At 35.2% G+C, this 14,007-nt stretch overlaps 1 protein-coding gene across 1 annotated transcript; it reads left to right on the top strand.

Moving 5' to 3' along the window:
• Window positions 1-10,515: 10,515 nt before the first annotated feature.
• On the top strand, window positions 10,516-13,597 carry LOC113692256 (probable auxin efflux carrier component 1b). The gene is made up of 6 exons (XM_027210644.2): window positions 10,516-11,803; window positions 12,317-12,590; window positions 12,680-12,765; window positions 12,857-13,014; window positions 13,118-13,194; window positions 13,296-13,597. Exons 1-6 carry the CDS (start codon window positions 10,666-10,668, stop codon window positions 13,360-13,362), a joined length of 1,800 nt encoding a protein of 599 aa, XP_027066445.1. The 5' UTR covers window positions 10,516-10,665; the 3' UTR covers window positions 13,363-13,597.
• The last annotated feature ends 410 nt before the right edge of the window (window positions 13,598-14,007 follow it).

Raw genomic sequence — 14,007 nt, 5'->3', positions numbered from 1 at the left:
GATCCCAACTCCTCTTACCACGATTATTTAAGTGCACCGAATTGCAATGATCTCCTCAATTGGACCAAACAGAATGCCGCATTCTATTTTCTCGAAGAACTCTTGTTCGCCCCCAGAAATCAAGATTAGGCACCACCTGTCCAAGAAAAAGAGAGGAACTAGTAGAATTAGCTTCGCCTGTGGCTGTTGCTTGTTGCACTGCAAGGGATGCAATAAGGGACACCACGTTCTCAAATTTGATGCAATAAGTAAGTTATTTTTGAGAGTTCGAGAAGGATCCTTACCATTTCACCACCTTCCACTCTACTTCAACAACTTGGTCGGTGTCAATTCGACCAAATTACAACCTCCATAGTTGGTTTCGCCTCAACAAAATATAGGCACAGATCCTGATCAGGACTCCCTGATCACTAAAGGACGTGGATCCTAATAGAATCAATAGTAGGGTCAGGGCTCTAGTTATGAACCAATTATGTAATTATGGAGTCATAAATCAGATTAACCTAGAATTAGCGTGTAATTCCTTGCCACGTGTCTGGATTAATTGCAAGGAAGCATATTTTAAATTTGTACGTATTTTATTTTAAGATGAAATGGATTGAAGTATTTTTATTTCGATACTGCGTATAGATTACACGTGGCACTGTTACATTAAATCGCTATCTACGTATAAATACGTAACAACTACACCATATCCTACATTGCATAATGTGTTTCATACATGTGTGGGATTCACTTCTTTTACTGAAGCATGTCCACGTGTCAGTAATAGGTCCAATTGCTCTCCGAAGAGTTGGGATTCTTTGCATCATCCCTGAACTCTGTCAGGATCACCCTGAATAGTCATTCCAATTCGGCGATGAATCTATGACTCCCCATACGAAGAGTAAAGTACATCCCTAGAAACACAACGTGCTCCATGCCTTAGTCTCTCACGACCTTGAAGAATCTTGTCATGTCCCTCATATTTGCCATTTCTTCTGATGCTGCACTTGCACTCCTGCACGTAGCCACTTATAGGCATTCAAAACGCAGTGTATCACGCAATCTACTAGAACACGTGCGTGTTGTGCAAGAAAGGTTGCAAGTTTCCAATTTCAATTGCATTCTCTCTCTCTTCTCATGCCAGGAACACATGTTAGCAATCAGCACCTGGGCAGGATAATTTCGAATTTGAATTTAAAATTCAACAGTAGTCTTGATACAAACATGGGGTCCATAATTCATGTTCAAGTCATGAAGATGGTTGAGTAATTGAAATCTAACGTTCCAGCCATCCCTTTCTTGAGAATTAGCGTGTTTACTTGGTTATTAAGTCCTTAGTATCATGTGTTTATGATATTTTCCCGCCAATTGTTGAGAGGCAAATTCATTAGCTTGTGAAAACTAATTTGAGCATCTTAGCGTCAATCCTTTGATGTTCCTTGATTTATCAATCAAGCAACATACTTGATTGTGGCATCCACTACCTTCGTTTCACTCTTGAGCAGTCCAAGGTTGAATTCGAATCCATCCCAAACCAAACGTCCATCTTACAGAGATCTAGGCTTCCGCGTGCTAATTCTTGGTCTTTCTTGGAGGATCAAGAAATTATATCAGGTCTCTTCTACCCGATTATTTTTTTTACCCTTTTCATCCTTGTGGGGCTACTCATAGAAAATGTGGCACAATAGTACAGCAGCCCACATGCCAACAAGTGAAATTTGAATTGAATTCAAATTTGGGTAGTGTCCTGCACATTCTCCCAAATCAAATCCGGACCGTCCATCCTTCGGATGGATGACACGTGGAATCATCTCAACAGTCCACATGGCCGGACAAGTGTTTTTATAATATTATAAGACACTCAAGGAAAAGAGGACTTATATAAGCCAATCCATTCTACCCAATACTAGGGATACTTTGCATTGGGTTGGGTGACGTCATCAGGTTGGGTTGAGTTTCAAAATGCCCAGACAACCTTCTTCCTTTCTCATCAACACAAAAAATATCTTCCTCACTTATTCTGATATATGTTCTTACTGAAGCATATGATGGAGTTGAACCATATTAAATCTTATGTGTCATTTATCTGTCATATTTATGGTTTGTTTGTCATTAAATTATTGCATATTTGATGTTTCAATGGTCATTTGTTCTACACTCGAATTCGAATAGAACAAAACCAAACAAAATAACAGGCTAATGATAGTCTAATATAAGAATAAAAAGAAGAATAAACAACATGACAACTAAACAATAACAAAAAGCTTTCTCGTCTAGCCAAAACGACTATAATTCTAGACAAAAAAAAAAAAAGAACCCTTTTGTTGGATATAAAATGCTGAACATGCTTCTTACCTCCCAATATGATTGGCCAAAGAATCATTTTATACCAATGCTATTAGTGATTGGATGAAGAGGCAAAAATGGATCAAATGAAGGAGATGAAGCAACACACAACCCCACTATTGCTTAGCAGCCACGGATTGAGCTCCTCACCAGTGGATCCTTTTTCCATTTCTCATAGTGCATATCGGGATACATGACATGTGTCATCATTTATTAGGAAGGGACATGATTATTTTAAATTTTAATAATTCTAACCATTGTTAATAAATAAGGACACATGTCATGCATCCAAATATGTACTGCGGGAAATGAAAAGAAAATCCATTATAGACGAGTCAAGTCCAACAATTAGAACTATTAATAGAGCCTGTCCAACCCAAGTTTGGCTCGTTTAGGCCAAAAAAATTCACCAAGTCTAAGTTTTAATTGGGTCAGGCAAAGTTTGAGCTTAAATAATAGGATCGAACTAAATATGAATCGAGTTGGGCTATACTACACTCAAACTTGATTAAACCTCGGCCCATAGATGAGTATAATTATATATGTAAACTATATACTCTCTCCATCCTATTTTATATGTCATGGTTTCTATTTTGGTTTTGTCTCAAAATACTTGTCATGATTTAAAGTAGAAATAAATGAAATCCAATTTTTTCAATTATACCCTTAATACAAGTTCAAGGTAATTCATTTAAGTCATATTCTCTTAATAAGTCATACTGCAAACTATCTTTGTTATTAGGTAGTTGTGCCTTTTTTAAAACTCTAAACTCACAAAATTTTAAAGTTCAATTGAAGGACAATAATACAAAGACAAGTTTTAGTAGTCTATGTGTCTTAGTCAAAATTTATTTCTCTTAAATTGTGTGGAAAGTGACCATAACATAGAAAATGGGACGGAGGGGAGTATAATAATCTATAATTTATAATTATACATATTACAACATAAAATGTTAATTATTTATATATAAATTTGTATTAATTTATAATTATAAAATATATATCATATATAATTAAGTATGAGTTTGAACCAAATCGGATTTGAACTCAGAATTCATATAATAGTGCGAGCTAAATTTAAGCCTTTTAATATGAACTCAAAGTTCGAAAGCTCAAAGTCCCAAAATCCAAACAATTTATGAGTCGGATTTGTGAGTCCAAAAGTCCAAACTAACCATTCTTGACTAATCATTCACTGAAGGACAAAATTGGTATTGAAGGACATGACGGTCACAATAGAACCCAAAGACAAATTCCAACCACCGGAGAGAATCCAATGGCACTGATCAAACAATTGAAAATCGCTGGCAAATTAGGAGAAAACCCATGCACTAAAGGTGCCAATGAATGCCGGTGCACATCACAATTGAAATTGGTTATTCGGAATTTGAATTGTGAATTTTTTGAAAATTTGACATCAGAAAATCTAACCAAATTGGATTTCGATTTCACCAATCCCAATTATAAATTCGGTAATTTTTTATTTCACCGAATTATATACAAGTTTTGCTAAACTAAATGCTAACTTTTGTATAATATATGTTTATAATTATAACATAATATACAATTAACTTAATATGACTTATTATTGTATTGTTAAATGGTATAATTATTAGTTAGGTCTATTATTATATAATATAAAGTTTATATTATATATATAATATATATAACGAATTTGAAATCGAAATCGAAATTTCTGATTTGAAAAATCATTATTGAATTCGAACCAAATTCGTATACTTCAAAATTGAAAAACTTGATTTTCATTCCAATTGCCGATTTATCGATTTCAAAATTTTTGAATTCAATTCGAATTCGATCAGTAAATCGGAATTTTTCGATTTTGCACGCTCTACCAATGAACGACCTCAATTCACTGTTCCTAAGCCCATTCATACATTTACATTGCCAGGAAAGGCTTTGGAGCAGCTACTACACTGATCATAAAACTAGGTAACAGCCACTGCACGGGCCTTGCCCAGTTCTCAAGCAGTCCACAACAGCATGTTTGGTTGCAGGCCAATATATTTAAGTGTCCAGACAAGGCCCAGTGTCTATATTCCCAAACCAACAGGCTCCATCAGTTGCCTTGGATCGTTCTTGTTAAGCGATCTGGTTTTTGTCGTCCTCACGGAAAATGTTTCACTCAATGAGAAAGACAAGAAGGAAAGTGGTCAGGTCCTTTTTCCTAGAAAAATGAACTTCATGCAACTTCCTCTCACAATTATCAAAACATCATATGTTGAATTATCTGTTGAAAGACACAGAAGAAAGAAGAAATTGATCTCTTGAGAGAAATTCAACCTCAATCTGTAGTTTTGCACTTTATTGGACAAGACGTGTTAGAATAAGCACAGACGACATGATTAATTGCTGATTCATATCCTTTTCTTTTGGAAATGACAAGCTTCTAAAGTGCAACGATGCCTTCACACCAGTGGTCCAGATCAAATCTGCCCAAAGCCCATGGTCGCTTCCTGGAGTGAGAGTTTCTAAAGTAATCAGATTCCCATACACTTTTGTTTGCAACCTTATTTTCATTTGGATTCCTTTGCGTCTGAGATATTTTGCATTTGTTCCATTTTCGGTATCAATACTACTGGTGAGGGGAGAGTTTTTAGAGTTCTACCTGCGGTCAGATTAAGAGTTTGAATTCTGAACCTAATAGTTGAGAATATGAAGGATATGGAAAAGGGTGGAAGGGAAAAAAATAAAAAATTATACTGAAGAGAAGTCGTTTTTGACTAAATTAATAAGAAATTACGTACGTGAATTGATTTGAAACCAATTAAATGGTTATGATTGATCACCCGCACGACATATAAAATCTCTAATTAAGGGGAAGGGTTTGTTGTAAATTTTTTTCATGCTCTCCCAATGGGAGGTAGAATTTGTTCCTTGGGATAATTGTCACGTAGGAATTTGGTACGGGAATAAATGAGACATCTTGATCGCTGAAAATAGCGCATTGGCAGCGGACAATTCCTGTTAGAATTGTGCTTAAATAGGAGAAAGCTAAAAAGCACCAAAGCAAAGAAGATAACAAGAAAGAACTAATGAGAGACATAGCAAGAAGAGAAAAAGAAGAAAAGAAAAGGGAAGATATATTAAATGGTTAGTGTGTTCAAAGTAACTAAGGTTCTGTTTGATAAAATTGAATCTGAATTTTGAAGTCTGAATTCTGAAATTTGAATAGTAAAACAATTAATTTGTTGAATTTTAAGCACTGAAAAAAATATATGAATATCTGAATTTTAATGCTAAACTTATTTATATTATTTGATAAATATTTATAACTGAATGCTTAATAAATTAAATTTGATAATTTTGCCCTTATATCTTTTCATCCAAAAAAGAAATATAACGTATTATTTAATTAGCTAAAAATGTTAGGTATGAAAATGACAATATTTATTTTTAAATCAAATTAATATAAAAGATGAATTATATTACACGAGGAATATGGAGAAGAAGTGGAAGTCATTCAAAAGGGAGAAAAGAGAAATAGAAAATCATTAGATAGAGAATATTAGATTGTTTAATTATATAAGAATTTTGAACATAATTAACAAATAAGAGTAGATTTGGTAGATAAGATAAGGTAGTTAAAGTAATTCTATTGATTCTTATCAGAAGTAAGCATTCAATTATGATTCTTGTGCTGAAAAAAATACACACAAGTTCAGCACTACTTAACAAGTTCAGCAAATGAATTTTCATTTATCAGACACTCAAAACATCTGAATGTCTAAAAAAGTTCAGATTCAGCATTTTTTTATGTTATCAAACAGAACCTAAGTCTGAAAGTTCAATAGCCATTTAGAATTTTTGCTGTATAATAAGGTTACTAGGACCATCAGTCTAGAACAGAAGGTAACTAATAGCACTCTACATCCTTCAATGTTCTTGTAATCTTGTAACTCAATTTATTAAAAATGTATCAATAGTGTAGATGACAGGATAAATTTTCCATTGGATGCAAATCTGCGCCTTTAATATAGCTGTTAAAATCCTAAACCTTTCCGACCACTAAACTTTCTTTCACTTGCAAAGTGCCTCGCAAACTATCAATTTCAGCATTATATGCCCTTGAAATATCAATTCATCCTGATGTACTCCAATCAAGTCAGCGCCAGTGGAATTAAATGATTAAAAAGTTATTCTTGTTCATGGATTTAGTTAAGTGGCCAATATGCCTTTCTTCCTCTACAACAAACTTATATATGCATATCTATAATTTCTTTCTTTAATGTGAGGAAAACAAGGAGAAAGAAACCTTCAATTTGCACAAAAATTGAACAAGTTAGTTGAAGAGGAAGAGGGACACCGTGACTACTTAGCTAAATCCAGAGGTTTTAGATTTGGAGTATATCATGAAACATTATTAATAGTCAGAGGGTATATAGTGCTGAAATTCATAAGTTTTGGAAAAAATTTATAACCCAAAAAAAAAAAAGTTCATGGGGAACTTGTAGAAAACATGCAACTTGAAACTTTGAAAGCAAATGATTGATAAAGCACTTCATTCAACTTTTGCACGAATTGGTGAAACATATACAAAAGCCACTTCACTTGACCAGGAAAGAATAACAGAAGCAAAAAGCTATATAATTTTGGTAACTACGCACACCGCAACGGATCTTCTGTCCCACACCCCGTGCCACTCTCTGTCTCACTTTTTATTATATTGCTATTTCTTCTTCATAAACATCATGTTTTAATTCTTTTTTGTTTCCTTAAGATTCAATAACTATTAATTAAGTAAAAAATAAATACAACAGCTTCAAAAAAGTAATATATAATGGAAAATTAAAAAATACAGCAGAAAATTCATAAAAAATCTCATTTTTTTATGCATTTTGATTTTTTTGAGTTTGTTAAATTTTGTGTATTACTCAATTAATAGTTATTGGATCTTAAGGAAATAAAAAAGAATTAAAACATGATGTTTATGAAGAAGAAATAGCAATATAATAAAAAGTGGGACAGAGAGTGGCACAGGGTGTGGGACAGAAGATCCGTTGCGCTACACACACAACACAGCCTTATAAAAAAATTTTCAAGCGCCTATAAAATAAAGGTGAATGTACTTAAAATTTAGGAGTAAACGCAGACGAATATTAGTTCTGAGAGATTAAACGGATACTTGTTTAGTCACAAGTGTTTGTTCTTCTCTTCAATATATTTCTTTTATTTATAAGTGAGAAGTCTCGAACCCTTAATCATAAGTGTTTGTAAGTATTTGTAATTTGTTTGGATAGAGGATTATTTGTCAAAATTTATTTGCTTACATCATCATTATAATTTTCAATACACATTTTTATCTTCTCAATTATCTTCTTATCTCACATACATCACATCACAGAAAGTATTACAGTAAAAATATCTCAAATAATTTACAATCCAAACAGAGATACATATCCTAGAATTCGAATTTCTCAGCCTGTCCAAATCTTTAGAGCAGACAAAAGTAACTTTGTGCCAAATCTCACTTTGCTGCTCTCAGGTTTTTCTCATCTCACGTAATATCAGGGAAGAAAAAGCAAGAAACCAAAAAGTAGGGTCCATACAAGAAATATTTTCTCCCGACAGACCGAAAAGGAGGCAATTTTTCTAACACTAAAAATAATTAATTAAGTCCCAAATGCAGTCCCAAACGCGGCACAAGATAATTAAATAAATTACAGACAGTGGAGAGAATCTTTTCTAGCGTCCTTTTACCTCTTTTTCTATTCTCCCAGTCTCAACTTTGCAGCAGCAGCTATTGGTCCCTATGGTTTTTGTATTTTCCCTTTCTTTCCCTTTTGTTCTTTACCATTCCTCCCGTCTCTCTCCAATGCTGTCTGGTCGTTTTCCTTTTATAGAGAATGAGGAGTTGATGCTGTGCTTTAGTGCTTTTCCCATTTGCTATTAGATTAAGATTTGATACCCCTCTATTCTCTCTCTAAAAAAGTGAAACTAATTGTTTCCTTCAGTCAAAAAAAAAGAAAAAGAAAAGGAAAGGTTGTTTTCTCTCAGTACATATACTCGCACTTTTTCTTTTGGCATACACGTGAAAATCTGTATAGATGTAATGGCACAATGTTTGGAAAGTCTTTTTCACACCTAGAGATCGTATTTTTGAATTTTATGAAAAATGTAAAATAATATAGAAAAGTGATTACCGAAAAACGGAAAAATCGTTAGAAATGTGTCTAGAAAATATGTTAGAAGAGTCTTCTAAATAATGTCATAATTTAGAAGATAATAATGTCTAGAAAATAATATTAATGTCAAATTATCTTTCTGCCCGTAATTTCTCCACTATCCTTACGTTCCTATAAATAGATGCAAATCAGATGAATATGATAAACCCGTGCAGTGAAAATTTGAAATCGACCTGTCAAAGGCAAGTTGATCATCAAAATCCCTCTCTCAGACAAAATCAGGTGTTCTTTTTTTTTTTTTTTTTTTTCTGACGGAGTGGGTATCCGGATCAATCCTTACGGGGTCCGACTAATCCCACTCCGCCCCGGAAGGAGAGGCCCCATTCCCCCGAACACAATAACCACAAGATTCGGATCCTTGCGAACACTGAACACCAGCTCCTAAGGAGACTTGTTGAGACTAACCGAATTGTCCATGAGGGCAAACAATTTGGTGGGAGGCAAGGATTGAACCCCTGACCTCCCACCCCACCAGGAGACAAGCGTTTAGCTCAGTGGTTAACAAAATCAGTGTTCACTGCTGCACAATTGCATGTAAAAAAATATAGGGAGGGAAGTATTACACTTGTTTAATTTAGATTAATCATCTCCTGTAATAATCTTAAATAGTTCTTAAGGATAATCCTTTTCTGTTAGAATAAAATTAGTATATGTGTTGCTATATGTTAGAAAAAAAATGAGAATATGTAAATAATTATGCTCAATTGGACTAAATTCGAGAGAGTTAATTATACCACACGTTAGGTGTAAAGAATTATGACATAATAATCGATCAAATAGATGATTTGTTGGGTATATCAAAGTTTAATTATGAAAAAACCCTCTTCAAAAGTATGTACCTTCCCCTCATTATCCATGATACATACCTGCAACTTGAACTTTTGATTTTCTGCAATGTGATGAATTAATCATGCAGCCAAACTCGAGTGTGTTTTTATAATGTGATATCCTCATTCTGATCATAACGTGTTTGGATTGAAGATTATTTCACTTTATTTACACCTTATTTGCACATATTGATTTGATTGTATTATCAACACATTTTTCAATCACCTTTTTATCTCACATATATCATATCAAAAAAAAGTGTTACAATAAAAATATCTCAAATAATTTACAATCTAAACACATGATTTGTGGAGTTCCAATAGAAATATGTACACGTATGTTTGAATGCATAGATAATTTTCTATTAACTCGTTGATTTATTTAAGCCATACTTATACTTTCTTTTTTTTTTGGACAAGTTCTTTCTTTCTTTCTTTTTTTGATATTTCCCTTTAGACACTTTTGCTCAAATCTTTAATATTATTAAGGATATAGTCATCCTCTAACTGGAACATTTATGTCTCCAAGTGACAAAACCAGATTCATTAAATTGCTGGATGGATTGTTTCACCTGATAAAAGTTTCATTTATTTCTCAAGGGCAGATTGACTCTTTAAGACAACTGAGAAAGTGTATACTTTTAGGGTATACAATAATTAACCCCCAAAATTATGATACATATATATAAAGGCTTGTCTCATATAGTATACTTGCACATAAAAATACACAAAATCAGACATTAGTGCTTTTGCAAGTGTACACGGAGAGCCCTGTCTTCTCCATCATCAAAAGACTATAAACAAAACAAAAGCTTTAGCCTTAATTTCTCTGTCTGCCATTTATTTCCCATAAATATTTACTTCTACTACTAACACAAAACCTCTACCATCCCTAGCCTTAGCTTTCTATAATTATTAGCTCTATACCCAAAAGGCCAAGACCCCCTTCCACAGAAAGCCAGAAAATCAGCTTCCTAGCCATTTTCTGGCTGTTCCATCACCTTTATACTTTCTGCTAGCTTCATCATCATCACAGCATTGAAACATTAGGCTTTTTAACAAGCTCGTAACTCCATTGCATCTTCCTCGATATAACTCACTAGTTCCCTCTTGATCTTCTACTTTTATAAATCATCATAAAGCGGCAAGAGAAGGCTATATGTTTTAAGTTTGTTCTTGAAGAAAAAGAGGAGACTGAGTGAAAGTTTCAATCTTTCTTGTAAAATCCCATCTGGGGTTTCTGAATCATCTCATTTTCTTGTGCTTGCAACCCAGGAAAACCCGTCAGGAGACGAGAAAAAATGATCACCATCACAGACCTTTACCATGTTCTTACTGCTGTTGTTCCCTTGTATGTGGCCATGATCTTAGCCTATGGATCAGTGAGATGGTGGAAAATTTTCAGCCCAGACCAATGTTCGGGGATCAATAGATTTGTGGCTCTTTTTGCTGTTCCTCTGCTTTCTTTTCACTTCATATCTACCAACAATCCATATGCTATGAACTACAGGTTCATAGCAGCTGACACTCTTCAGAAAATCATTGTTCTTGTTGTTCTAGCTATCTGGTCGAGGACTAGCTCAAGAGGATCCCTTGAATGGTCCATTACTCTGTTTTCTTTGTCCACACTGCCTAACACACTTGTTATGGGGATTCCTCTGCTGAAGGGCATGTATGGTGATGCCTCAGGAAGCCTAATGGTTCAAATAGTTGTGCTTCAATGCATCATTTGGTACACATTGATGCTTTTCTTGTTTGAGTACAGAGGTGCAAGAATGCTCATTGCTGAGCAGTTTCCAGACACTGCAGGCTCTATTATCTCGTTCAAAGTTGATTCCGATATCATCTCTTTGGATGGTAAAGAGCCATTACAGACTGAAGCTGAGGTTGGTGAAGACGGGAAGCTTCATGTAACTGTGAGAAAATCCACTAGTTCAAGGTCTGAAATCTTCTCAAGGAGATCTCATGGGCCTAATTCTGGTCTTTCAATGACTCCTAGACCATCAAACCTGACTAATGCAGAGATATATTCTCTTCAGTCATCAAGAAATCCAACTCCAAGGGGTTCAAGCTTTAATCACACTGATTTTTATTCCATGGTAAATGGAAAGAATGCTAGCAATGTCAGTCCAAGGCAATCAAATTTTGGGAACATGAACTTTGATGAGGAGAATAGTTTAGGTGGTTTTGGGAATCTCTCCAGAGCTAATGGGGTTAGCGGACAGGGAAATGCAGGGTACCCTGCTCCAGCTAGTGCCGGAATATTTTCTCCAGTATCCGGTCCGGGGGCGAAAAAGAAGGCTAATGGGACTGATGGTGGCAAAGATCTTCACATGTTTGTTTGGAGCTCAAGTGCTTCACCAGTTTCTGAAGGAGGGATTCATGTGTTCAGGGGAGGAGACTATGGAAATGATCTTGGAGTTGGAGCTCACCCAAAAGGTTTGAGCTTTGCCAATCTGCTTCAATACTATTGTTAAGCTCATGGTTTTGACTATTTTCATGTTGTTCGTTAGATGTCTTGTTTTGGTTCTGGGAATGATTTAGGTGTTCCCATTTGTTATCTTGGAATTTTATGCTATGTGATGTAAGTTAATTTGTCTTGTTCAAATCTATTTTTAGATTGAAGGTTTCTTTAATCGGTTTGTGGATGAAGTGTCGGGTTTGTTTGTTTCCCCCTATCAAATTCCCCTTCTCTAGAATGGGCTGCTATTTGTTGCCGTTGCTTTTTGTTGCTCAGTCCCTCAAATTTTGGTCTCATTTGTCTTTCTCTAGGGACATGCTTCCACTAATGTCATTTACTTTCAGCATTTCACCTACTTTCCTAATGATACAAAAAATCCAGCCTATATGTTTCACTTTATGTTACTCTCATTTCTTTGAGGGTAGCATAGCTTCTGATTTGATTTGATTTGATTATTCTTTTATCTTTTTTTTTTTTGTATATTTGTGTAGATTATGATGATTTTGGAAGAGATGAATTTAGCTTTGGAAACAGACCAGGAGCAAATGGAGATGACCGTGAAGGGCCAGTATTGTCCAAGCTTGGTTCAAGCTCCACAGCTGAGCTCCATCCCAAAGCCAGCGCTCAAGACATCAAGGCAACTGCTATGCCCCCTGCTAGTGTCATGACCAGACTAATTTTGATAATGGTCTGGAGGAAACTCATTAGGAATCCCAACACTTACTCCAGTCTATTTGGGTTGACATGGTCCCTGGTCTCATTCAGGTAATTCATATAGTAAATTTCTTGACTCAGTTGACTTTATTTTTATGGTAGGTGAGTTGATTTCACATCATTTCCCTTGATCATGCTAGGTGGGGTATACAAATGCCTGCAATAATTGCCAAATCCATTTCCATACTATCTGATGCTGGTCTTGGAATGGCCATGTTTAGTCTTGGTAATGACTTGCTATAACGGAAATGACTTAACTGGGATTGAAAGTCAACCTATTTTGCATCAGAGTTTTCAACTCTTCAATGGATTTGCAGGTTTATTCATGGCCTTGCAGCCCAAAATCATTGCCTGTGGAAAAACAGTTGCTGCTTTCTCAATGGCGGTTCGCTTCCTCACCGGACCTGCTGTCATGGCTGCTTCCTCAATCGCGGTTGGATTGCGAGGCGTCTTGTTGCACATTGCCGTTGTTCAGGTTAAAGATCAGGAAATAGCATCAAATTTTTGGCTGTTAATTTGGCATATCCAGTTGAATAGATATATGATGAATGAATTATACGTCTTCATTGTATTTTCAGGCTGCTCTTCCACAGGGAATTGTTCCTTTTGTCTTTGCAAAGGAGTACAACGTTCATCCAGACATACTGAGCACAATGTTAGTTGCATTTTCTTTTCGATGCTAGATCAATAGAACAGTAAAAATCTGTGATAGAAATGAAAGATGTTTAATCTTGTTCCTGAATGTGATTATCGCAGGGTTATATTTGGGATGTTAATAGCTCTACCAATCACTCTAGTCTACTACATTTTGCTGGGGCTCTGAACTCTGAAGTTGGAAGTGGTAGTAAAGCTGCTGGAACTAAAACTTACTACTAATCACAAATGGAATGACCCTTTTGACATGGGGTTTTTTTGGCACCTAACAGAGCATAGAATATTCAGTAACCTAGTAGATGACATTATGAGAAGATGGTAGAAAAGGTGGAGTTGGAGACAAGACTTGAGACAAGGCAACTGATAATAGAGAGAAAAAGAAGCAGAAGGAAGAAAATGTAAAATATGACCATCTGGGCAGCAGCTCAGCTTAGCTTAGAAATTCGTTGATGGCTTTCTTTTTCGCTCTTTTCTGGGCATTGTGCTCTCTTTTGCTGCTACTTCTGTTCTTTTCATGAAGAAAGTGAAGATGTTTTTTTATTGTACAGACTTTTCCTGTGCCTTTTGCAAACTTTCTGCCTTTTCTTCAAAGGGTCAACAAATCTTTAACCTACTGGAATCTCCATGTAAGGTAAACTGGACCTTTGTCATATGACGTACGGCTCAAGAGGGGAAAAAAGGTAGAAGGGTGAACACATCAATTATGTCAGAAAACATTTCGAGCCGCAAATTATATATACCACTCCAACGTGGTTTTTTTTTTTTTTTTTTGTTTATTAACCCTGTTTGGATTGTTATCTTCTGTCAAAAATTG

The sequence above is a fragment of the Coffea arabica genome, chromosome 6c (assembly GCF_036785885.1).
Source record: "Coffea arabica cultivar ET-39 chromosome 6c, Coffea Arabica ET-39 HiFi, whole genome shotgun sequence".
NCBI lineage: Eukaryota > Viridiplantae > Streptophyta > Magnoliopsida > Gentianales > Rubiaceae > Coffea > Coffea arabica.
The sequence above is the reverse complement of the archived record's forward strand: the minus strand, read 5'-3'. Positions and strand labels throughout refer to the sequence as shown.

Coding starts and splice junctions, on each gene's coding strand:
- LOC113692256 (XM_027210644.2), top strand. CDS start 10,666: ATGATCACCATCACAGACCTTTACCATGTTCTTACTGCTGTTGTTCCC. Junction 12,591..12,679: donor TGGTCCCTGGTCTCATTCAG/GTAATTCATATA, acceptor TGATCATGCTAG/GTGGGGTATACAAATGCCTG. Junction 13,015..13,117: donor TGCACATTGCCGTTGTTCAG/GTTAAAGATCAG, acceptor TTGTATTTTCAG/GCTGCTCTTCCACAGGGAAT.